General features: G+C 41.9%; 1 protein-coding gene across 1 annotated transcript in view; it reads right to left on the reverse strand.

Moving 5' to 3' along the window:
* cntfr (ciliary neurotrophic factor receptor) overlaps positions 1-27,760 on the reverse strand; it is a 199,634-nt gene that overhangs the window by 15,788 nt on the left and 156,086 nt on the right. Inside the window, exons 5-7 of the mRNA XM_062413558.1 lie at positions 12,885-13,002; positions 11,400-11,566; positions 5,161-5,324 (exon numbers count right to left, since the gene is read on the reverse strand). Of these exons, the coding sequence (XP_062269542.1) occupies positions 5,161-5,324; positions 11,400-11,566; positions 12,885-13,002 (449 nt within the window). The remainder of the gene's footprint in view (positions 1-5,160; positions 5,325-11,399; positions 11,567-12,884; positions 13,003-27,760) is intronic.

Here is a 27,760-nt window from a genome sequence, read left to right on the forward strand (position 1 = left end):
TGCTTGTGCGTGTTCATTATTCATATGCTCAGCAGCATTCACGAGTGTAACTGCTCTGTGAACAGTATGCATGGCTTCGTGCACGAGAGTGTCTGCATTGAAACGCTGGTTCTCAGCAGGCTGGAGTTCAGCCACGTCCCCAAAGGGCAATTACCGCACAGCAGATGCAGTTTCATACCGTGAAGATGATATTGAGCAATCTGAAAATTGTTCTTATCACGGTCGCTGGACCATTGCTTTAATTGCTATGAGAGTTCGAGTTCACGTCTCAGCGAAGGGAGCGCGGGGTAGGAATGGAAACAATGCAACATGAGGCCATGGGAAACAGAACAATGTGCTGAACTCTTGCAGGCATGCAGATGAGGCGTAGTTTCATCTGTCAACTCTGTTTGACGACTAGCTCTCAGTTACAGAGGTACAGGAGAAGGTGCAGGAGGGAAGTGCAGGGAAACGCTCAAGCCGATTATTCACCGCTTTATGGTTTTAGACTTTTTGATCGCTCACTTAAGTGCAAAGCTCAGAAGCCGTTGCACATATTGAAGTGTCATTTGATTTGTGTCATTCAAAGTCTGCAGCACACTAACACACACAGAAGTGGTAGTCGAGGTACGGCCGGGGCCTGTCGCGGCGGCAAATGTAATGAAATTGCCACTTTTCCAGAGCGCTGATGCACGCCGGGAATGAGACATTGGCGTCTCAACTGTGGATGTGTGTGTCAACAAGCCATAATGCAAGAATTCAACACTAACCATGTGCGCTGCCCTGTGGAGGGAATGTCCTGAAATGGAGCTTGTTGCACCTGAGTGAATGTTTCTGTACCAGCCTGAGGACAATGCATCTTAAAGTAGTTTATCATAAACACGCAAAATCACATGTATACTATTTTCAACAATATCAGGAAATCTCAGATAGGTCGGGCTGGGTACCGTTGCTAATAGATACAATCTTGATTGTTTGTCAAGCTTTACAATTCTGTCTGTATTATTCTCCTGCAATAACACAACATTGTTTTGTCTTTGTGTGCAAGACAGGGAAAATAATAAAAGGTCTGCACCACTTGCAAAGTGGTAATTTGGGTTTGGGCATATTCAAGAAAAGACAAGAACAGCAGCCGTCGACAACTGGTACAGCAGACGGGTTAAATACTGTATATGTATATAATAATCAGTTTACGCATGAATAGTAATAATATATGATTAACTCTATCTACATAGCACTTTTCCTGTGAGTGGTACAAAGTGTTTTACAAGGACGTAAACCCTCCAGACAGATACAGTGAACAGAGAAGAAACATGGAACAACAGTTGTGACAGCTGTGGACAGTTAGTGAGGTGGTGCTGCAGCTTCACGGCAGAGACCTGCACACAGCTTAGTGAACTCCCCACGGCTTCACCTCTCATGACCACAGACGAGAACCGGAGCTGGGATCAGTGTGCAGTCGATCTCTGCAGACGTACACCATCGTTTGATTCACTGGGAGATAGTCTAGAGTCCGGGAGCCACCTCGTGAGTTGTGTACTGATGCAGCAGGGGGGGGTTCTAGTGACACATTAACCTGCAGTTTTTAGGACTTTAGTGAAAGAAAGTTAGTGAAGCCTTTTTTGGGGGAGTTTGAAAAATATCTACAGACCTAGAAGCTCCTGTTAAAGGATTTAATTTGGCTCGTGACATTTTTCAAACTGTCAATATGTTTTAAATCCAGCACCCATCTTTTTTAAAACCTTTTTTTCATATGAACTAAAACTTTTCGGGCACTTTGTGTGTTTGAATTTTACATAAATTCAAAATGAGCAAATCAAATTCAGGTTGGAGTGTATTTTTAATTCCTTGTATCTGAACAAAATAAAGTCGACTCAGATTCTGATTTCCAGTTTTCCTGCCTCGTGTCGTCTCTAACGAGTTGTTTTCTGAAGTTTTCAAATCACCCAGCTGCTTATTATAATTATCATTTACTTTTAATTGTTACTTTTAAAGGTAAAATCCACCAACATTTTTAGGTTTCACTCTATCAGTATTTCACAGTCAAGCCAAAGTTCTCTTGTTCTGTTCTTCCTCCTTCAGCCCACTTTTTTCAAGCCTAACATATTCCAGAAGTTTTTCCATTCCTCCTCCTTTTCATCCCCCCAACCGTTCATCTATCTTCCTTTAACTTGAAACACCTTGTAAGCGATGGCTTATACAACTTCCCTTTCAAAGTAGCCTCTCGTGCTCCCTTCTTCCTCTCGTCTGCGCCGCTTTCATCCATTTATCTATCGGAGGCCGACGTCTCTCCATCCATTTCATTGCGCTCCTATCCACACGCCAGTTTCTCTTTTTTCCCCTCACGCATCATCCATTTATCTTCCAGTGTTCTGCAGTGTCGGACTCATGTGCTTTATTTGAAATATTAAAATACAATAAGCCTAACATTCTCTGCCCGTTGTCCCTGGACATGTAAGACTCCACAGTTTAATCACCTCCCACACTCGGAGCCTGTTATTCATTCTAACTACATGTGAAAGCCGTTCTCTCTCACCTCTGCTGTCAAAGAAAATTGCTCAGCAACACTTTAATTAGCATTCAACCTCTGAGGCTACAATTAATGATGTATATAAACGGGGGTATCTTATTTTGACAGCCTCGTTAGACACCGCTTTATGATTTATGTGAAGGGATGATAATTTAATATCTAAATGTTTTTATGATACCATTATCCATTTTCTTTTTAAACTAAAGACTGGAGATTGGTGAGAGTCAAATTTTATGCAAAACAACAATCAGTTTTATGTGCTGGCTGTCTCTGATTTCTATCACAAACTGACCTAATCTTGAATTAATTTGGGCTAATTATGCAAATGAAAATTCCGAGAGCAGAGATCAGTTAATTATCTATTAACTACATCACACACACACTTTCTTGTAGCACCGCCGACACTGTTTCCCCTCAGCACTTCATAAACTGGTCAGAGGTGCACCAGTAAAGAATGTCCAGAGGTGACGGGTTCAGACGTCTCCCATCTGAAAACCACACTAAGTGTCTGCAAAACATTAAAAACCCACGACCGCGGAGACATTCATCAAACGGCACGGTGCGAAAAGAAAAAAGGGAATACTCGCAGTTTTCAGCTGTCATCGACTGCATTTGTGTAATTTCCAAATTATGTGTTCGTAACCCAATCCAAATATTGACTTAAGGTTTCCCGCCCTTCACGTTACGCATTAGTTCACATATTGATTGATTAGTGGTGAGCGGGGGGGGAGAAAGTGTGAGTGTGTGTCAGGTTTAATAAGCAGTTCCAACCACGGGGATCTGAGGCGTTGCGTGTGTGTCCGTGTGTGTGTGTGTGTGAGAGAGAGAGAGAGAGAGAGAGAGAGAGAGAGAGAGAGAGAGAGAAACATATAGAGGAAAGAAGAGAGAGAGTTAACTTATATCTTTATGTGAGTAACTGTGCTAGGTGTCTATGCAACATGTGATTTCTTGCACATAAGCAATCTGTGAATAATTAGTTAACTATCTCTAACCAGTCTGAACGGGGTCATTGGGATATTCAGAAAACAAACCTCAGCTGGAGGTCTATCTTGTACCCCCCGAGCATTTAGTCTTTCAACCACCAGAAACCTATAACAAGTTCCCAGAGGATAAAAAACAACATGTTCCATTTCTTCAGATTGTTTAAACCATTAACCCCAAACTAATTCAGTGGTCGAGAGCATAATAATGAGGAAATCTTTACACGTGAGAGGCAGAATCCACTTAATACTCGTCCACTTTATAAATCACTTGAGTGTGTGATTTTAACGCCTGTGATTCATTTGCTGTTGACCGATTCCAAAGTGTAAGCTCCCAGTTTATCTCAGTAGAGGAGCTGAGAGCAGCTAATTCAGGAGGAGAATTAAAATCAAGGAAGCCTCAGGTGCATTTACTTTAGCTCAAGTTGTGTGAACCTGGTGAAAACAAGTAATTACACTTAGATTGAAAAGTGTTTTTACACTGCTACACTGATGTTTTACATTAATTTATTACGTATATTACATATATAATGTACAGACTAAGAGAGCCCTATGGAGATTTCTATAAATGAAGAAGTCTTAATATTACAAGAATAAAGCTAAATTTAATTTATGAAATGTCAAAATACAGCAAGAATAAAGACCCAATTAAAAAGAAAGGTGTAGTATTACAAAATCAAGTTGTAATTTAGAGAAAAGTTGTGATATTACAGGAGTTAAAGAAAGAAAGAAACTATATGTTATATATGTATTATACGGACTACATTGTACAGAATATAAGAAAGGTAACTCAAAACCAAAGAAAGTGAGCTGCTGTGATAACAGGTGTTGAAATAGAGAAAAAGACAGAAAAAACCAAATGCATATTGGTGCATCAATCATATACGTGTGCACGTGTGTTTCCATGTGCAGATCTGTAACCTGAGTTCTTGGAACAACACCTCTGCGAAGCATTGACGTGCATGATAATAGCGCCGCAGCGTTAGAACCCGAGCAGACAGAGCTTTCATCCCTGGAATTCTACAGTGGACAGATTTTGCTTTTGCCCTCAGGGGAACCGAACCCACAAGAAACAGTCGGCTGCAGTAACATAAGCAGGTGAGCGATTATGTCTGGCTGACCACAGATCAAACTTAAACTGCTGCGGGTCGGACCAGAGGCGTTTCTCTGGGTCACGACTCTTTTTGTGTCTGAGATCCTGTTAAATTTAATACTGTTACTAAAAAATTCCACAAAAAAAAAATCATATTTATTGCAAAAGAAGCTCATTCTCAGAAACACCTTATTTATCAGCTTCTAAAAAGTCTGCATTGAATTCAACTGTAATACGTTAAAGGGCGGATTGGTTTCTTTAAAGCAGCACTTTCCAGAAACGAAACAATAACCAGAGGTTTTCAAATATTAAATAACGCTCTAACAGGTGTTTTCCACTGTCGACTTACAGCTCCTGGTTATGGAGATCTGAACACTGACCAATTATAACCCCCTTTGTTTTTGGCTCGGAGAAACGATTCCGTTGGCTCCTGTGGATTCAACCTTTTTCCAGACTGTATTCCTTTGCCACCTCAACTTATTGTCAATGACGAAACTTGAATATCACACACACACACACACACACACACACACACACAGACCCACACACACAGACCCACAAACATACACAGAACTCACATGCTGCCACTGGTCCCGGATGAGTGGTCGGTACCGGAGGAAGTACTTCAGGGGGAAGTTGTCGATGTCGGGCCAGGTGGCCGGGCTGTGCCAGGAGACCTCCAGCCTCCGAGGGTTGAGACGGATCGGGGTCGCTGTCACTCGCTCTGGAGGATCTGGTTTGACTGTGGGGGGGGGATAAGAACAATCATATACCACCAATTTAGCACATAAAGCTGATAAAAGGTGCCACACGAGCGGTGGAAACAGCTGTGTGACATCTACTGCAGCTCAGAAGAAACACCGCCAAGTTTAACGACTATATTAAAGCAGCAGAGTGCCACATTTAAAGGTTTTTGTCAAAGTTTTTGTCAAAGTTTTTGTCTGGTCTCGATTACAAAGACGGTTTATCATTGTGCAGTTCTGGAAATCTAGAAAAAAAAACATCCTTCGGTTGAAGCTGTGGCCGACAGAGATTGGAAGCATCCCCGAAGATCAGAGCAGATTGGCTCAAGGTTCAACACATTTGTCTCCACCCATCACAGCACAGCACACAAAGAGTTAATGGACGGGGAAGTGTGGAGAATCTGTCTTTCTTTGTGTCACAGTAATATTTACTCCCTTTGAGGTTCAAGGCTTCAAATAGTTGACAGGAAATCAGAGTTTCAAACTAACCTGAGGCAGCGAGTTTAAAAGATGAGGGAGGAGAAGGAAAAACATGAGTTTTGAAGCTCTGCAGAAACTTTTCCTTGTGTTTCTGTACATGTTCCCGTTTCCTGGGTCGTGGGTTCAATCTCTCGGTCTCATTAAACTCACGGTTCAAGAACCTTGACTGTGCTTAACCTCATCATAATATTCTTCAGACTACAATGTCGTAGATATCCATATTTTCCTCATGCCTGTTCCTAACCAGTATTTCCTTTTCCTGCAGGATACCTACACCTGCATTCAGCTGTGAACCTCCCTGAATTCACTCAAGCTGCAATTAATGATGCGAAGCTTACGAGCTAGTTCAGGAAGCCGACTCGAGCTGCACTGCTCCAATCATGGGATATATCTCATTCTCCACAATCCTCTATAATACAAACCCTCCCAATTTGGCAGTAAGCCATCATTCCCTTTGCTTGCAACCTCAACTCTTCCTTCACGATTTATGTTGACATGCATTGTAGCATAAGATTCAGGAGGTGTTAGCATTGCACAGTCTACAAACATTAAATCTGATGCTCTACCAAATTTATTAGATCCATGTTGCACAGAGCGGTTTGCAATAAACCTATTATTATTAAAAGCGCTATTTCTGCGGAGAGAGAGAAGTGGATCCAGTTCAGAGCGAATCCAAAGTGAAGTCCGAGGAGACCAGGGAGCAGAAATACTGCTCTTTGTTCACATCAAGCTTTGTCCAACACATGCAAGCAGAGAACAAAACTGAGGGAAATCTGTATGGGCGGGATTTCCCCAAGGCCTTTAAAGCATTCATCTGACTTGAAACACATAGCATTAGCTTTGTGTTGCATGAGCAATGATATCATCCTCCTTATGATGACCGCTGGGAAGGCACCTGAAATCTGACCGAGCACAACTAATAACACTAGAACCAGAAAAAAGACCTTCTCCTACACAAGAGTTTTGAAATCTACAGAGACAACGGGGGTTTATCTTCACTCAGCGGTGCGGCTTCTAAAGGAAACAGTTGGACGAAGGTTCAAATGTACAACTGATGATTCATAAGAGAAAACTTTCACAGTATTTATAAGATTTAGACTTTAAAACATGGGATTAAAAGTAAAAATATGTTTCAACCCAGGTAAAAATAGAATAAAGAAATAAATAATACAAGAAAGTTGTGTGATCATAAGCGTCTCATTTTATCAGATCCAAGATCTGTTAATGCTTTGGCCTAAAAACATCCGTCATGCTTCCCATGGCGCTGTTTATTCTAATTTGCGTCCACATCACTGTGGCTCTTTCCTGGTTTAAGCGTCACATTGCAGAAGTCCCTGTGCCCTGTCCTTTATCTTTCAAATAGCTTCACGTGAAACCGTTTTATGTGGCGACTGTTGAAAATGGACAAGACACTAGAAGGCGGAGCGACTAATCTTTCTTTCCATAAAAGGAAAAAGAAAAGTGATGCAAACTGTCCTCACAGCAGAGATTAAGCAGCAGAAAAGCGATAAAAACATTGTGAGATCTGCAAAAGCTTAATCTGCATGTAGAGCTCAACGTACCAACGCATGTCTGAGCTCATCCAGGTTTTTCCCTTCTCTCTGGTTGCCGTTTTTCTAAATCCATTATTAGCTGCCATCGAGTTCTTTTACTTAATGCATCCAGGTGTGACCGCCTGACAAAAAACAGGACATAAAACTCTGTAGCTCCTCTCTCATGCCCTCACAACTGACCGTCAATGCTCTGTAATAAATAGCTTTTTCAAAAAGAACCCAAAAAATACTGGATGATGACATCCATCAGTGCACTTGAACAAATGGGTAGATACAGAGTGTCAGGATCTACAGCGATACCTCACAGAATTACTCAAAAAGGACAATGGAACAAAAAGGTTTTAAAATAAAAAGTCTGCTCTTCAAGAAAAAGCTGCAATATGTGATGTAAGAGCAGAATATGAATGCTTCTCCATTCACAAAGCCCATGGTTTGTTACCAAAGCTGATATATATAAATATATATAATTTAAAGTATTAAAATCTTCACTATGTTAAAAGGTTCACAAATATTCAGATATGTACTGAATTAAAACAATTCTTATTCTAATTACCTCAGCTTGTTTGAGGTCTTACTTGGAATAAGCAATAATCATATTAAGTCAAAAAATATTCAATTATCAACTCATTTAAACACCATAATCAAAATAATGAACATTTTCCAGGTCTCTACCCAAATTCAGTGCAGTTTTCTACTGAACAAATGTGAATGAATGTGATTCAATCAACTTTCTTCATGCAAATATTGAGTCTTAGGAAATCACAACAACAGCATGAAGCACTTATTAATTATCATAATTATTTATGGCATTCATGGCCAATATAGATATTATGCAACTAGTTTAGATTCATTTACCACAAATAACCGCTCAACATCCCCAGAAATTAAGCATTACACAATCCTACTCTGCGTTTTCAAGCAGCATCTTGAAACTCTGACAACAATCTGACCTCCAGCTTGTGTCGTTCTTTCCCTTGAAGCGGCTCTGCAGGATTTGGGTTCTCTTGGGTTCTAGGTAATTCCACTACTGCTCTTCAGAAACCTCCTGCTCTCCTAAAGACAGTCTTACTTGTTAGGTTTTTTTTGTATGGCAGCAATTAAGTTGGAATGACTCTGCACCTCCGCCAGGTCCAGGAGGGCTTTTTATTCTGCCGATCTCTGACCTCCTTTTGTAGAGGCAGCAGGAGTCAGCAAGATATCACAACACGCTAATTTTCCTTTTCTTCTGCTAAATGAATAGACCTGAATAACAGATCAGCTCATAAAGTGAAGCCTGGAGATTTGGTGGCATGAGGAAAACAAACAGAATTATTCTCTCGCTGTCATTGACCTGTTCGCTTTTAAAATCTGCTTTTTACTGACTACTACAGAGACAGAGTAACTTTAAATGAACCCTGGACACAATCACTTTCAAGGTAATGATGCTGCCTCACCCGTCTTTGGAATTCGGTTACACTCTATTCATTAAATCCCAGTGAATGTGAAACACGGTACCAAATGACAGCCGGGGCCCAGGTGGTGTAAAAGTTTTTCATTGTCGTGTGTATAAATGGTTTAACTGCGGCAGCCTTTACACTTCAGTTGTCGTTTGATCACTGTGACACTCGAAAGTTTTAATCAATCATTTGATGAGTCTGGAGCTTCCTTCAGGGATCTCTTTAACTGTACACACACACACACACATAGGCTCACGCACATGCACACACATGCACGCACAATCTCATCTCATCTAATTTCATCCCAGCTTTGGTCGGATGAACAAGGACAGTTGAGAATTGTCTTACTCCCACTCAGAATTCAGAAGTGCACCAGGAAGCATGAAATTGTTTTATTTATTTACGATCTGCCTCGTTGTCCCCGAAAATGAATGTGACTTACAACCTAGAATGGCATGAGAGAGACTTTTAACAAGGAGGCGATGAAGAGGAGGATGAATAGTACGACGCAGAAAAGCAAAAGAAACAGAAGGGAAACAGGGGAATGATGGAGGGGAGACCAATTTGAAAACATGTTTTTATGAAGTTTTGCGCTTTTCAAACTGTGTTTTCTTTGACAGTAACAGGTCTTTTCGTTATTTTTGACCAATTACAGCAGCTGTGTTGATTTATCAGTTATACTGGGGGGAAAAAGCCAGTGGTCTTAGCTTGTTAAAACAAACCACAGTATTTAAAGTCTGTGAATGGATCTTACCAGAAAGTGGTAGTACCTAATTTTATTAATTTCACCTAAGATGGTAGATATTTATCGGTGTCTGATTGTCAGCAGCGTTACACAAAAACTACTGGACGGGTTTCCACAGAACTTGGCAGAAGCATGAAGTATCGGTTGGATCCAGATCAGGTTACGGATCCAGGAACATCTTAACTTTAGGGAGTTTGAAACCTGTTTTGATGATTGTTAATTTGATGCAGATCCAAATAAAGATCCAGATGTAGTGAATTTAAATGTGGAATAAAAAGCTGATTTCTTATTTCTTTTTGGTAATACAACATTTTATTGTTTTCTAACTGCAAAATTAAGAAGTTTGAGAGAGAAATTGCGAGATATGACTTCTCAAACTTAACCCGAGAAGATTTGGTTGACAGCATCGAAGGGATAGAGAAGGGAAAGAGTTAGAGGGGAAGAACCAGGAGGGAAGAGAATAATAAAAAGTACAAAGTCAGGAGAAGGGCGTGCAGGGATGAATGGGAGAGCGGAGGCAAAGAAAGGAGCAGTGGGGTATTTTGCTATCACCAATAGTTGTGGGATATTTCCTCAGCCAAGGCGCTAATCCGGCTAGCATTAGCATTTTCATGAGTCCTGTGTCCGGCGCTTGGCAGAGCATGTCACCGCCTCATTTGGTTACTTATATGTACACACACACACCCACACACATGCACACGCACACACACACACACACACACACACACACACACTCGCTCTTCCCTTTTTCAATACACCCTCTCAACCGACTCGCTCCCCACAGTCGTGTTTGTGCGTCATGCACACCCGTATCGCACTCGGGGCAATACAACGGCGCTGAGGACAGCCGGCAGCAACTTCCCTTATCTGCCAAAGTCTTCCTCATTCCTTCTTTAAAATGAATTTCTCCTCTCCGCTGCTTTCCAAGCCTGAGCCGCTTATGAATTCTAGAGTCTGTTTGGTATTATGTGGCCCTGTGCAGCCTATGAGGGAACAAAAAATTCACAATCTAAACCTGCACTTTTCTTTACGAGTACTTACCGAGCAACTATAAAGGGGAAATGTAACAGTCAATCAAAGCACTAAGTTTTAAGGTTAATTTTAAACATTGATTTCTGTCACTTCCTGTCCAAGTCTGAATTAAAAACGTTCTGATGCAGGAACAGGTTCAGAGGTGGACTGGTTATTATCTAGTGCCTCTGGTAATGACCTGGGTGCACAGTCAGTGGGTTTCTCACTAATGGACTAAACTGCTGGTTAAAGAAAAGCTGAGCCTCTCTTCTTTCAGCCCGTCGACATTTATTTGGCCGTTGTCTTTCTGGCACCAAGCAGAGCTATGTGTGTGCTCAACAAATCTCCAGAGAGGGAACCAGAAGTGAATTAAATCAGTCACCTGTCGTGCAACACATTTCTAAATTGCTCAAGGGTTGGAATCCTCACAGAGATGCCGTGACACTCGGTATTTTAGTTAATTCCATGTAGGAGATGGGTCTTAAATTTGTCTCTGACCTTAAAAAGCCCCAAAATCGTTGTTAATTAACTTTAATAAAAATATTTTTAATTATTCTGCAGGTAGAATCATTGAGAGAGAAATATTTCAAAAAATATTCAAAATACCTTTTTTCTTTTGAACCATTGGAACTTTAATTAAACCATTTGGTTTGGAGAAAATAATATTTTTATCATGTACAGCTTCAACAGTGACCCACCCTGTGATTCACTCTAAATCCCATTGGTCCTGAGTGTTATAAGTTTTTTAATACAACACCTGTCACTTTATATGTGCTCTCACAAGAAAATTAATGAAGTTGCGGCAAAGGAGAGTGGAAGGGAAAACAACACGACGCAATCAAAACGTACCTATACTGGACTCCTCGAAGGAGATGGTGGTGGAGGCTTTCCCCAAGGCGTTGACCGCCGTCACATTCACTTTGTAAGGGAAGCTGGAGAAGACCTCCGGAAACCGGACGTGGCAGCGGTTCTTGTGGACGGAGTCTTTCTGCACCTCCAGTGAACGCTGGTTGTGTCTGGAGAGGAGAGGGGAATTCAAAAGCAGGGTTACACAAAAAAAAAAAACCTACTTGACAGGTTTCCCTCGAAACTTGGTGGAGGGATTGAACGTGAGCCGAGAAACAATCCGTCACACGGTGGTGGATGAATTCTTCTGGATGTTGATGAATAGATGTTAAGCCTTGGTTCTGCTCTTCTAGTTCAAACATTAAAAAAGTGCTGATTCTACCTCCTGCTATCCTGTGACTTTTACTATCTTACTTTGCTTTGTGTACATTGTCTTTACAGTTTTACTTCTTTATTTTACATTTACAAGTCGGCCACATGTTGTCATAATGTTAATCTACATTATGTGTTATTGCAGAACAGAAGTCAGATATCAGCGTCTTACAACAGAGCTCACAATCACAACTAAAGCTTTACGCTCAGCACTGACCTGCACACAGTTTGGTACATGAACTGGACTTTTACCAGCTTACTTTTATTTGTTTTTTTACATGCTTTTACTTATTAGAATTTATATCACATATGTGTGTAGGCTAAATCTTGTCCAACTTCACACAGTAGATTGAAATTCTGTGAATAGTGAGTCAGTAGTCTCAAGGGAACAGACAAGGACAGGAATAATTCTCTTTTGTTAAGATCTTGAGGGGAAAAAAACACACAAGGCTGTTGCTGATTTGCAAGAAAAACATCAGAATAAGCATCTCTCCACCTGTTGAATGCTTCTTTCCTCCGTGCTCAAAAAACATCCGCTGCCACTCTCCCTGCTAATCTCTTTATAGTCCTCTTCCTTTGGGCCTCTCTCTCTCTCTCCCTCTGTCCCCCTGCTTCACTCCTCATTATTATTCACACAGAATAATGCTGCTGTTACAACATTAATGAATCCACCTGCTGCGGCGGGAGCTGTGGGACGCTGTGATCTGGGAATATCAAAGGGAACATGACAGAGACAGACTCACCGGGTTTCCATCCACACGGCGTGAATATTTAAGATCGGCCCACTGTCCTGTTACAACGCGCCTGCACCCCCGGTGACACCGAGCGAATGATATTTTTAGTTTTTAACTTAAACTGTAAAGTGTCTTGTTCACATGTTCGTTTTTTGTTTTTGTTACAATGCAGTGTTTTTCCTTTCTGTTCTGTATGTTTTTTAAATGAATTTGGGTAAAAAACATTTAAATTTAAATCTAATACTTTGTAAAATCCAAGTGAATCATAGTCATCTTAAGTAGTAAGGTCATAGGTCGCAGGTCACAGGTCACACCAACATATGGAGATGAATAAAAGGCGACTGAATCAACAAGTTGCACCCGGACACTTTGATAAACTTACTGTACGTCCACTTCGAACGTGGTGGGGATGTACGTTGCGTAGAGCTGGTGCCAGCTGCAGTAGAAGCCTTTAGGGTAAGTGTTGGATCGACAGGTGACCGTGGGCTCCCGAGGCGGAACTACAGAAAGAGAGAGAGAGAGAGAACAAATACAAGAAACTGTTACATTCTGAGTAGAATTACTACAGTTTCACAAGTATTTCATATAGAACTCAGTCAGACAAACAGAAAAGTGACAGTAACACTGATAAATAAGTCGAATTGGTTTGTTTTGACACCATCTTGCTTTTAAAGTTATCAGGTCGGGTCCAACATCACTCAATCAATCTATCTGAGTCAAGTCAGCTTTTAGTTCATGTTTAATATGTAGGAAATGTTCACGTAATATTCTGTGTATATAAAAAACTCTCAAAGAGAATTTAAGCAGCACGTGGAAGTGGAAAACGTAAAGGAGACGGGAGGAGGAGGAGGAGGAGGAGGATGCTGTGTTGAGAAAGGAAGGATATTGGAGTGGTGGAGCAAAAGAAGAATAAAAGAGGTTGGCCGGAGAAAAAACAGAAAAAGGAGCGATGTGATGTTATGCCAACTCTGGCCTCCTCCAAGATTAGTGTCTTTTCTTCACAGCTAGTCAACCGCATACTTGTCTACCACTCCCTCTTTCTCCCAGCAGCGTTCTACCCTCTCACCCTTCCTACCCCAATCACACACCCCTCATGTACAGTATGTGTCTAGCTGCACTATCCAGAAAGTCAAGTTCCAATTGTATTATTATACTAAACAAGAAATATTTATATATCCTCAATAACTTGTCTTTTCTGTTCCTCCATTTACTCTCCTGTCATCTTCTTTTAAAGGTTTTTCATTTCACATGTGGTGCTTCATTGTTAAGGAGTTTTTCAGGTAATTGCTTTGCTCTCCAGAGATTAATTAAAGTCTTAAAACTCAACGTTCTACCTTTTATATGATATATTTATATATTTTTCTATCCCCTCCAAAAGATTCCTTCATGACCTTACAATGTCTTCACCTCAGTTAGTTTCAAAGATCTATGAAAAGCTAGTTATCCTCTGTCTCTCATTTCCTGTTGGGCTACTGTTCGCTATAAAAAGTCATGTAGTCTTATATATGTATCGCGCCCTATAACTATTGAATGTGAAGGTGAAAGATAAGAGGAGCCAACAGGCTTGACTACGTTATCTAACAGCTAATAACGTGCTGCTAATATTAGATAAACTTCCCCCGTTGGCTGCTCTGACTCAGCGATAATACAGATAATTAAACCTGACTCTGCCTCGGATTCGCCTCGCGGTGAAATGAGAGGAATCAGAAGTTGCCGACGGGGAAGTGATATGGAAAGCTCCACCGGTGTTTAGTTCACTCTCAATATGTCTTTATATGGATAATACAATGATAATTAAAAACATTTCACAAGGTTTGTTAACTTTCATTGAACAGGCTACACAGTTTTTATTGGCCTCAATGGAAAGCAGCCAATAAGTGATGTACACTACTGATAGGACCAGTTCACTGATAACGGCTCCATTCAAAACTATTTCATTCTTCCTTTCATTTACAGTCGGTAACACACACCGGGGTCAACCCGTCTTTAGGAGCCACTAACCCCCCGGCATTGTTGCAAACATGGGAAAAAACGACATGAGCTGCTGGGCCGGACAGGATTCGTGTCCCATGTGGGGGAAAACGATATCGGAGCGTGTTTGCACAGCTCACAGCTTCCAGGGTGTGTCCAGGAAAAAGAGGAATCAGTCAACAGAACCATGTTACAGAGACGGGTCGGAGATGTTTCCAGCTAATTCCAATAGTTTGATATGAGTTAAGTGTGAATGTCAGAGGTCAGGGGGGGATTTCCAAGTTTGTTGTTTTTGGGGATTTCTAAAGTTTAGATTCAAAGCTTGTGTTTTGGAATTTTACTCTGAATTGTTAATCATCAAATGCCTTAAGGTCAATCTGGATTTATCTTGGGAAGTTTGAAAGTGATGACATCTGCACACAACATGAGTACAAAGAATACAGTAAATTTCAAAAATCCCAGATACATAGTAGTGATATATAGTTTGTGGTACCTAAAACAAATGTATTTAATAAACAATATTTGTATGTTAATGTAAATAAGTCAAATAATCCAATATAAACTGTGAAGAAGTGATTTCACAGAATTGTTGTGTATTATTTTAAGTGTCAATGCCATACATTACAGTAAATTACTTGCGTTCAAAATAAAAACTCAGTTGTAATACGTATAATTAAGATAAATATATTTTCCACGTGTTTTTTCAACTGATTAATGGTCTTGAATGTAAAATCACATTTAATTCCATGTAAAAAAAAGATGTAAATGTTTTTGCTGCCACAGTTTTTACCATTTTCTTCTTCAATTCTACACAGTGTACGTTTCTCATCTTTAGGTTTATAAAATAAAGTGAGTGTCCTGATATCCAATCAGTATCCAGAGTATTTCCAGTGGCGACCAAGTGTCTCCAAAATAAGAGGTGAAGAAAACCAGCACACGAGGAAAGACAAACCTTCGGGGGGGGGGGGGGGGGGGGGCGTTACAAAGAGCAGACGGACATTTCACTGCAGCATCACATCTAAGATCCGCTTTTACTTCTGCATGTGTTTTCTATCTGTAACTCTAGGAGAGAAACATGCGACGCCAGCGGTGGTGAGTCTGATTCATCCACTTATTACTTTGAAGCCTCAGTTTTCATTAAATGGAGTTCTGTCACTTTTTGAAATTGCAGCACTTCCTAAATGTGACGCTTCTTGTTTTCTATCTCGGCCTCTGTTGGTTTACCCTTGGCTTATCTGAAATTCCTCTTTTTGGATCAATAGTCCTGACCTTAATTTGAGGAATCCCATTTATTTTTATTTTTTTATTTATGGCTCTATGAAGATGAATTGCCAATAAAAACTTTTCTGCAGCAGCTTTCTGTCTAATTAATTCATGATGTGAATACGATATTGCTGCTGCGTCTTTTGTCCATGGATTCTCTCAGTGTGTATTTGGTCAAACACACACACACACACAAACACACACACAGGCCTACAATTAGAAGGCGTGGGCATCACTGGCTGCCGTGGGGTCACTTCACTGTCACACACAGCTGCGTGTAAGCATTCACCCCGGCAACTAATTAGCCTGTCAATACAGCCAACAATGAGATGCCAGAGACGACGTCCAATCACACTCCATTAATCACAGAGAGTAATTGGGGCCATCTCAATCAACCCGCTCCTCATCTGAGAGTGTCAGTTAAAGAAGTCACAATCGCACAATTTAGAGCACAACACACCCACACACACACACAATGGGAGCTGCAGGGACCCGGTTCAGGCTTGGTGGAATTAGCTGTAATCAATCAAATGAGCTTATTAGCTACTTAGAGGAGTTCAAAGATGAAAACAAAGGCTAGAGGAAAAAACTAAAACCTGAAGCAGTGCAGGATGGAGGAGGATGAGAATAAGTATTCGCTCACGTCAGCCATGTTTGGAGCGAATTATTCTAACTCTGGGGTGTTTACTCCTTTAATTGAACTAATTCCGCCCTGAGTGAGTGGCGTCAATCAAACCTCACAGAAAGAGACGTGGTTTGTTTTGAGAGAGTGAGATCGTGAGGTCTGAAACATCGATGCTAAATGACCGCACGGCATAAAGGGTGAGAACGTACAAGGAGACAGATGTTTAATACCAGCTGCTCAACACAGTTTACAAGGGCGAATCAAAAACCTGGTCTATTTCTGACAAACTGGGTTCTTTTAAAAACAGTTTGATTAACATTTAGAAGACCTCAATTAATCATTTAACTTGAGGCTGAACATTTCTACAGAGACGTGGCTCCTTTCTCTGAGGCCGCCCGTCCTGAGAGATCCAATCAAAAGTGGTCAGCGCAGAGTTCTCGCTTCCTTGTGCGATGTGCAAATAAACACGTACGTCATTTGTGTTTTGCAAAGACAGCATGATGTTGTTTGCCAGAGTTTACAGATGTGTTGATGGCAGTGTTTGTGTATAAACTGCTATTTAGGGCACATATGCACTGTTTTCCACCTCTAGCCTTGGTGATCTTAATACCAAATCACAGTCGTAAACAAAAGTGACTTGTTAGCTCAGTGGCCAACAAGTACGAAAATGCCACAGGATGTAGAAACATCCAGTGTCTGAACATCGAAGACGAGAAAACAGAAGGAGGATAAGGAGGATGTGATGGGAAAGGACGGGTGAAACCAGAGGCGGGGATGAAAGAAGAAGAAGAAGAAGAAGATGGGACAGTGGCAAGAAGAGAAGAAGAGAGAGCACATGAACAGCAGACAGGAGATGAAACCGGACATCATTCTTTCATCAGATTCTACTAGAGTGGCCTTCAAAAATATAATCAAATACACAAGCACATTCAGCTGCAGCTCACTCGCTTTACAGAAAACAAAACATCAAAAGCTTCCTATGCATTAATGGAAATTGATTGAGGAGAACAGTGTGGAGAGGACCATGATAACGCAGCTGTAGGAGAAAATAAATCAAAGAACAAAGACAGAATGAATATTAAAGGCAATAAAACAGTGATTCTAATTAAAATGATATTGTGCATGTTGTCCCCTTTTTCCCTGTGAACCACCCGGTGAGACGTCACCTGAGTCGGTGGCAGACAGGACACCACTCATGAATAAATGTTATTTGAATTAGGGTGCTTTCATCATCTGGTTTATGAATTGCTAAATGTTGAATGTGATTTGGCGGACGCCCTTTGTTAGCCCCATGAAACGCACACCTGCACGTGCACGTGAGGTGGCTGGGGCTACTTTTGAATGATATCAGGTCACAGACTCATGGCTCATAAATCATAATGAGGAAAATAGGAGTAAAAGAGAGGAAGAGAGACACCAACTATTCTTTGAGAGCCTCGCTAAGCCTCACTCCTTTCGTTTTATCAATCAATATCAAAGATTCCATCAATTATTCATTTTAAGTTTAACCAGGCCTTGGCCTCTGGCTCTAATGCGGAACTCTTGCAACCACACACATTAAAAAAACATCTCTGATTTCAAGTTTCAGACATGGATTTGAAATCCAACCTTTTTCTGTTTCAATATGTAATGTTATACCCTGTTTAAGATCAGCAGAGAAGAGCAATTTCTACCTCAAGAAAGTTATGATGAAGTGTCTTAAAGTTTTCATCAATTAAAGGTGGGCAATCGCTTAAATGGCACATGCAACAATATATAAGGAACCTCCATTTTTAATCCTTGAGATCACACAGTGATCTTGGTGGATTATTCTAAACCTGTCACACAACAATTCTGGGTTTTACAGACACACACACACACACACTAGCACACAGACACACACACCCACAGAACTAAGTTCAAGCATCATCTCTATCTTCCTAAGGACAGTCACATGTCTACCCCATCCCTAACACTAAACCCAAACTCTAACCTAAACCTTTAAGCCAAGTAGTAACGCTCCCGGCGCCCTTTGAAGATGAGAGGACCGACCACCATGTCCCCTCTTTCCCAACATGTCCTCACTCCACAACACTCACACTGGTCCCCACAAAGATGGAAATTGAAATAGAGAGACACACAGAGACAAAAAAAAAAAATGTGATGAGGGACAATGACATCCAGTGGCCTGGTTGCTGGGCTGCAGACCCAGTGGTAATTGGTATTTGCTTGTGTTGGTTGCCTTCCTGTCGCTTTGTGTGTGCGGCTGTGTTCATGTGTGTGTGCACGCGCCCTCCTGTGACAAAGATCCTCTTTCGCGAGACCCAGAATTTTTGTGTGACAGGTTTAGAATAGTGGAGGAGAAGAAGGGAGAGTTTCGGCTTAGTGGGAGTATGAGAGAGAGAGAGGACTACAATGACACACCGATTATACACCGGCATTCTGCTCCTTCGTTGGCCTTGGTGAAAACACAAAAACCCCAACTTTCCTGGCACAGAGCATCTATTAACCATTTTCTACTTTCACAGAGTCCACTCGACAAACTCTATTTTCTGAGCACAGCTAACAAATCCATCTTTCTCTCCAATCCATTTATTAGTCCGTTTATCTATAATGCACATCTCGTTCGGTTTAAAAATCACGTTTTTCACATTAGGAAATCCTACTGGGACAAACCACATCCTCTCGGAGCCTGTGCTGCTCTGAATGGCAAAACTTGTTTGGGCAGATGGTTTTGGTCTCTGCTTGCATCGGCCTGCCAACGCCGGGCTCCCTGCATTTTAGATTAGCTCGGCCCGTGTGTCGTGGGGGGAAAGATTAATGTAAATAAGACTGTGAGGGCAAATCTTAGAGAGACAGAGCTGGTGCCTTTTTGTCCAGACCGGCTTTCATGGCGAACGGTAATGTAATTGTGGTGTAATATTTTTATCCCGGGCTCTGAGGCTATCCTGATGTATGCACATGTCGGTATGTACGTGGCTTTATGCAATTATATGCGGTAAAGTGAATATGCAATTCTATGTACATGTAATTGAATTTAATGTGCGTGCACTTTCCCGTAAATGACGTGCACTTGAATTGTCTCTTTTTAAAGTGTGTGTCTGGTGTATGCACAAAGCAACATTTTTGTATTTCTGAAAACTTTACGGATTCGGTAAATAAAGTTAGGTCAAAACCGAGTAATAAAAAAAACAAGTGTGTTCTGCATTTGTGTATATTTCTGAGTGGGAGTGTCCTTTATTGCACTTCTATTTGATTACACAGCGCCTCCAGTGTAGTTTTATACAATCGCTGAGATTAACTTAGTGACTCAGTGCATGAGAACTGAAACATATGCACCAAGCATTCCTTCCTTTCCTTTGATTCTTTTCTCCCTCGCTCACAGTCCCTGGGCCAGAGAGCGGCTCTGAAACACGAGGGATGGAGCTGCACAAAACAATGATGCCCTGGCATTCCAGGAATGTCTGTGGGCCAATTGGAAACAGCCATGTGTGAGAGATGAATGAATGAAAGGAGCATGAATACCTTATGAGAGCATCAGGAGCTGATAAGTGAAAGAGAGAGCGAGACAAAAAAAGAAACCCTGAGGTGTGTATGATGACGTTAAAGCGGTTTGACTAGATAAATGATCTGTTAAATTGTGTTTCTCATCCAATGTTCCCAAAATATACAAATATAAGACCCAAGCTGTTGTAAAGTTGAATCGCCCTTTAAAAAACACTTGAGGAGAAGGAGTTAAGGGGGGAAGGAGGTGTTGAAAGGTTCGTATTGACCTCTGCAGCTCTGCGGGTCAGACACAGGAAGGCGACCATTATACCTGGACACTTAAAATTCGCCGTCGCCCCCTCGTCTGTCTCAGACACACAACCACACACACACACATTCACTGACATCACAAATCTCATCTTGTTCAAAAAGCTTGCACATAACGGCTTAAATTTCACAGGAAATAAAACCAGAATCTCCTGCAGCTTCACACTAATAAACACGATCTCACGTCAAACACTTCCTATGGAATCGTTCCGACACTTCTTGGCTGCCGAAGCCTCTGATGGTGAAGGCTGCAGATGTTATGGGAAAGATAGAGTCATCAAGTCACTCAATGCTTCACAGAATGTGGGTGTGTTCTGATGAGATAGCAACCCACTGCGCAATGGAAAGTTTTCAAGTCCCCCCAAAGCTCAATGAATAATCATTACCTAATGCTCGTTGTTTAATATTTCAGGAAAAGAACAAAGTTGCAAAGCTCAAACTGTGAGTTTGAATTCCGGTTTGCTTGTTTTTTTAAAAGACACAACTATTACCTCACAGCGGGAGATCAAATTCCTTCACCGCACAGTATATCCTTTCCAGTTGTTTCTCTTTCCTCTCAATTTTCTACTCTCCCTTCCTCTTTCTCTCTTCCTCTTCCAGTCAGCAGACATGTAATGGTTGATTTGCATCCTCACTCAACTGGAGAAGGCTACGGTGTCGAATAAAGGAAAAGAAAAAACATCTGAAAGCCGAAACGCCCTGAAGAAGTACGACGGATTTGACCTTTTACACAAATAAACTGATTTACTGCGTATTTTTCATTCAGACTTTTCTTCAGAGTGTATTTAGTTTAACCTCGGACCTCTGCACAAACTAGTAGCATTGAATCCAGAAGCCTTCGAGAGGCCAGGCATTCCTTTCATGCGACTTCATTCTTACCATGTTTCATTATCATTTATCCTGACAAAGCAGTGGAGATCGCCAGGAAAGTTCGGGGAACAGCGACTGATTTGTTCATTTAAAAGTAATCTCCTTAGCGAAACCCGGATTTTTACTTTTCAAGCTGTAGCCTCACATGCCGGGACATTTATCCACACTCTTTTCTAATTCCTGTCTTGCCACAACAAAGGTCCGTCAAGACAAAAGCAGCTAAATAAGATTTATCTGACAAGTTATGGACTTTAAAAGACATAGTAGGTCAAAAGCACTAACAGTTGGGCTGTGTCATACTTAACATATTACAGTGTGACACTCAATAGTCATTTCCAGTTCTAACCTCTGAGAAGGTGTTCATACTTCTGTTGATTCGTTTGTTGGTTGGTTAGTTTGTTTGTCAATGAGGTAACACATCAATGGATTTCCATGAAAATTGTTGGGAGGATGGGAGATGGACCAAGAAGAAACTTGGTGTTGATACAGAAAAAGGGCGGATTTTATGGAATATGAGGGGGATGACATCCACCAGTTTCGACAATTTCTTGCAGCCTTACTGAACTTAAGGGAACTGTTGGACCATGGAGAAGGTCTTTGCTCTACCGAGAAACTTAGTTTCCCTCTGGTGTTCACAGGTACGGGTCAAATCCTTAAAAGTCTAATTCCCTATGTTGCACTCAAGGAAAGACATATTCTTCTGCCTCTATTCCATTTCTATACCAACCTCAGCCCTCTTCTTTTTGCTGAAACATAGTGACAGCCAAAGTACGAGTACATCATCCTGATGCTGGACAAGCTACTTGAAGAAAGTTGCAGGTGAAGTGAAGGAATACGTAGGAAAGTTGCTGAGGTCGATGCGGTGCCAGCACATTGATGAAAGTAGAAATTGCCACTCCATCAGAAGCCAGGCAGCTCCACTAAGCAGCATTCAGTATTAAACCTTGCAAAATTGAAATTTGAGTGCGTTAAAGCTGTTGAGTTGAGATGTCTCTAGCACGGCTAAGAGGTAAAGCTCGATGACACCGTGGCAATAACAGCCCGAGGCTCTGTCAGAGCCTCTCAGCCACAGTTGTTGGCGATGGTGACATGAGTGACAGGCCGGGATTGACCAATCAGAGGTGTCAGTCTGCCAAATGCAGAAACGGCTAACTGCCATCACTCAGGGAGGCAGAGGAGCAAAACAGGCAGGTACCACCAGGGTCCCCGATGTTTGAGTGGAAACAGCTGACTCTGGTAAATTCAGCTGTCAGACCCGGAGCAGGACGGGACGGACAGAGACAAAGACAGGCAGGGAGACAGAAATTAGAAGTGTCTGGCCGGTAAAGCTGGAGGCCTTCATTGTGAATTCAGCCGGCTGCCCTGTGGTGCGCTGTCTTCTCACATACACCGTCTTCTCTTCATGGGGTTATGAGAGGTGTCACGTTACTGTGGCGGCACAGAGGGTCGCTCTGCACAGTCTGAGTAGAAACCTTTAGATACGAGTGGAGAGCTGTAGATAAAGGCCGACAGGTAGCAGCAGACACGCTGAGACAGCCTGAAAGCAAGCGAGCAAGACCGGAGCACACACACAACCAACACAAAACTGAGAAACAAAGAAGGAGGCACAGTATTCCATGCAGTTCTCTGCACCTTGGGGCTACTATAACACTGATTCTTGGTAATACTGTAATGCTATTCTAATGGAATGTTTGCACAGAGACTTTACGCCTCATGGTTTCAATCAGGTCCTCCACACACCAGCTGTGCTCTCGCCGATCGAGCCCCGGCTCCAGCCAAGCTGGGAGATCTCAGCTCTTGGCAACTTCGGCTGAGAGAAGACATTTCATCTCAGTCTGTATCCACAAGGAAAAACAAAAAGGCAATTATCAGGGCTGCTCACATAATGGTTGTGTGTGTTAGTTAGCTGATGATACAGTAGGTGTGGTGTTGGGGCAGAAATATCACATGTGTTAGGCCGAGGGACACATCAGCATTTACTAACAGTTTTGGGGAATATTTAACAAATAACTGTTATAAACGTCTCTTTCCTAAGAAACAGTAGATTCATGTTTAATACACTTGAGGATTAACTGCCGTCTCAACTTCCTGTAACTGGTCTGAAAGCCCATACTATCAAGTTCAAAACCTGCAAATCATCCAAACTGTGGTTCAGTGTGATCTGAAATACATTTTGGTCTTTTGGTCCGAGGCACCTTTAACACATTAATAAATGTTTGGGTCAGACTAAAGCTAAAAGTTTGAAGGTTTATACAAAACAAGGTCGGTTTGAAAGAGCTACTGAAGAATTTGTAAGTAATACAACACCAGAGTAAAGATACCAAATAACTTCCATAAAACCTGCTAATGATCTAGTCATCATAGAGTATGGTAACTATTAAGTTTGTGCAGCCTGTGTGTTATATTAGATGCAACCTTTTCCCCTCGGCCGTTGCTCAGTTCACTTCTGCTCAGAGTAGAATGACCTGGTCACATCCCCCCGGAGGTGATTTATTGCTCTTCAACAAAGATCAGGCGTCACAGCGAGGATACGACGGCCTGAGGAATTAAGGACATATCCCTCGTAATGCTCTAACGTGTCCTTCTGTGACGATTCCCAAGCAAATAAAGTGTAATTATAAAATTCGATACCCTTGTCGTTGGGGGTTGATGTTCCCCCTAAGTTGCCAGTTGTGGAGGACAAGCTGGAGAGCCACAGTAAATTCTGGTAATAAAGCAAGTGGGAGTGGGTCTGCATGGTTCAGTGGAGGAGCAAACGCTGATGTCATTCTCTCAGCAGCCTTGTGGAACAGGCACAAGTGCAACAGGATGCTCTTATCGCACCTTTTCTCATTCCTTTTGAGGCTTGTTTGGATTTGACAGCGAAGACACACAAACACACAGGCCTGAGCCTCGAGTGAGGAGTGTTGCCCTGAATCAAGAGTGATGCGTTGAAGCGATGCATTCCTTCTCCTCCTCCTTCCCCTCCCTTCTCTTATTCCTCTCTGGCTCTGGCCAACTCCACCTCCTGAAGTTGATTGCGTGATATGACAAAATGGAAAATATTTTTGGGGGTCCAAAAGGGATCAATATAGAAAAAAGAATAAATGTAAAACACATTGTTATTTTTCTTTGAGGGATTTCTAACACGATAAAGTGAACTTTGCAGAATCCCCGAGACGCTGTTCTGAACCTTCGTGGCTTTTGGTCCTTTGAAATGAAATTTACTCAAAAACCCTTTTGTCGCAGGCTGAGGTTCAACCCGAGTGTTGTGCGATGAAAACGTTGGTGAAAAAGAACAGAAACACAACCTCCACGGAGTTGGATTTGTGCTGTATTTGTGTGCTTGTTAGCAGGATTACACAAAAACTACAGGGCGGATTACCACAGACGTTTGTGGGTCAGGGAAGCACCAACTCCATGTTGGCAGAGAACTCGGATACGGATGAAGGGATTTCTTTAACATTGCCAGAGGCCTATTTTGATGTTTACAGCAAATTCCTATGGGGGTTAATTAATATATGTTGTTGAAATAAGCATCTGGTATATCTAGGTGACTGACATTGTAGCTTACGTATCTTTTTTATATGTATTTTCTTACAAAAGTCTTGTGCCCCATCCAATTTACCTTGAAAGGTCACAAGCTGCCACATACCCTTTAAGAGTAAGTTGTATATGTATCTCAATCTTTTCGCTCATAGGCTGTAAAATGGGGCTCGGGCTGATCGTTTCCACTGATGGAGATTTGGAACCCCTATTTTAAAGATCACTGCTGAAAAGTTTAGACGTTAAAAAAGTTTTTAAATGCCTATAATGCTGGGAGTATCACATAAAGATCAATAGTTTCTCGGAGGGAAGGCTGAAGGCAGAGGGAGAGAACGCTGTGCATCTTCTCTTTTCTTTTTATCTTTTCAATCACTCTCCCTTTTATATCAATTTCTCCTGCATTTATTTTTCTCAATGCTTCCTTTCTCTATCTTTTTTTTTTGTGGTGATTTTAAATTACGGGTATCAACCAGCCTCAACCCTCGTGACCTGTCATTTGTTGATTACAAACAGCTTTACTGGAACCCGGGGACCTCGGCTGTATTACAGGGCCTGGAGCGATACGGCAACCTGTCATTATACAGTATTTTATCAGCCTCTTCCACAGTGTAGGGTTGCTGAATCATGAGCGTATAAAATGGTTAGAGGGGGGAGGCGGGCAGACGGCGAGGGAGAGAGGTGTGTGGGGTGGGAGGGGTGGTGGGGTCAGAGATTAAAAGCAACAGGGGGAACAGAGGGGTGGGGAGGGGGGGATGAAAAAAAGAAAGTGAGTGGGCAAGAGACAGAAAAAGAGGATAAATGACGCTCATTGTTCCTTCATCTCGCTGTCAGTTCTCAGTAATGCTAATCATTAGGCTAATCTGACAGGATGGTACACACACACACACACACACACACACACACACACACAGACACACACACACGGTGTCCCCAAGTCCCCCGCCCGTCTTGCATTCCAGTGCCCAGTGTCAATGAGAGGGAACCGCCACATTACATGGCTGTTTGTTCCCTTTGTAAGCTCGCCTGCAATGCTAGTAAGACCAGGGAGTGTGTCCGAGTGTGTGTGTGTGTGTGTGTGTGTGTGTGTTTGTGTGTGACCAAATTGGCTCTACTTTTAAGATTAATTTCACCATGGCGTTAAAAACACATTCTTGGAGGAGAATGGACCGAATTTGTCAGTTTACTTAAAACATCGACTTTGTGTTGCCATGCGGAATCAGCAGCCGCAGTAACTCCATCCTGAGGATTTAATTAAAAGCAGGCTGGAGTGAAAAAAAATATAAATAAAGAAATATCGCTCCACTTCTGGCTTTGCTTTAATGAAGGAAGTTGTTTGATTTAAAGCATATTTCACCCCCGAGATTTACTGCCATATTTTTTTACACTCAGTCTGGCGACAGTCGTATAAGTATGATTCGTTTTTTTTTTTTTTATTCCTTCACAGTCATGGTTTATAAACATAAACATAAAATGAGCCTTGATTTCAATTATATTGGGCTGTAATCCATCCGACATTCCCCGGGAGAGGAGCGGGTTCTGCCACGGCCTTGAAGGAGCGCTGCCCCCCCCCCCCCCCGTGCAGTGTTTATCTTCTGGAAGCAAATAAATGACAGGAGGACTTGAACCAGTAGCTGTTTTGACTGTTCACTATATTCTAATTTAATCAACTTGCTCTTCTACAACTTTATACGATCCAGCTTTCCTGACATCTAAACATTCTGCAGAAAGCAAAGTGAAAAAAAAAAAGAAAAAAGATTCCTCTCACTTCAGGGAAAGTTGAGGAGGCCACACAATCCTGGGCTTAAGTGCGATGCAGTACCGTTTGTTAAGTGTATACGTGTGTGTGTGTGTGAGTTTGTGTGAGTGTGTGAGTGTGTCTGGAGGGAAAAGAGGGATCTTGGTTTAGAATAGGTAACAGTGGAATGTAATTGAGCTGAAAATTGAAAAGCGGAGCCGTAGCAAAGCCAAGCTGCTTGTGCGTGTTTGCGTGAGAGTGTATGTGTGTGTGTGTGTGGGATGTGCAGACTTCACAACGTGTGTACTTCCGTGCACGATTTTGTGTGCGAGTAGCTGTGTTTGTTTGTGTTTTAAAACCAGAGTGGGATGCCGGTGTAATCCTTGCAGAGCCGGACCCCCAAGGATAACAGAATTTACTGCTGAGTGGTGGAGCCACACAGGCATGCATACAAGAACACACGCACACACACACACACACACACACACACACACACACACACACACACACACACAGGTACACTCAGGCCCATGCCAACTACCTGAGAGGATAGAAAAAGAAAAAAGAGGAGAGGATGAGAGCGTGCTGCGTCTCGCTCCCCTTCTCCCCAGACACACTCGGGAAAATTGGAAAGAGCTCGGCCGTCTCCTGCAGGCGTCACTCATGAAGGTTCATTTTACAGTGTTTACATAATACGACATATACAGGATTCGCTGCTACTTTACAGTATAAAGCCATTTTTAGCCAAACTCAAAGAGTGCAGAGTTTCCCTCTCGGTCAAACTGTAACCCTGAGTCCATGATTAACATGAGGAGCGGAGCCACAGATGTAAACAAGGACACAGCGTGTGATGGAGGTGAAGCTCCCTGCAGCGCTGTGAAGATGAGGTTATACAGGTTTAATACCTCATCTAGGAGCAGAGCTGTGACGACTCGCTAGCCTCGAGGTGGAGAGAGAGAGAGAAGCGGTGGAACCAAAAAATCCACATATTCAAAGTCTAGAAACTGCAGGAGGGACATGCGGTGGATTGCTGTGTGCACCTGTGTCTCTGATTCACCACCCGGTCGTACATTGTGAGGAGCCTTCAGCCCTGTGGACGCCACAGATCTGCAATTACACAGCTGGGCTCTCGCCTCAAATCTGCGGAAAGACCCAATTTATAAAAAAATACCGGTAATGAAATGTGACACTTTAAGACTGGTCCCATCCCATTTAATACAAGTCACAGATAAATGGTTCCCCTGTCATTTTAAAGCTCGTTTCCATCTCCATATTTATCTGAGCACCACGCTATCCCTAATATACAGATAACAGCATTTGAGTGATTGTAACAGCTGAATGGGAAAATAATGTTATTTTAATAGAGAGCCCTTAATATTTACGTTAACTATACCACTTATTTTGACAAAGGTAACTGACTTTAGGGTGTTAAAAAATATATGTTTCTCTCTCTCCAGCTTCCCCAGTTCTTCACCTT

Source organism: Platichthys flesus, chromosome 19 (assembly GCF_949316205.1).
Source record: "Platichthys flesus chromosome 19, fPlaFle2.1, whole genome shotgun sequence".
Lineage (NCBI taxonomy): Eukaryota > Metazoa > Chordata > Actinopteri > Pleuronectiformes > Pleuronectidae > Platichthys > Platichthys flesus.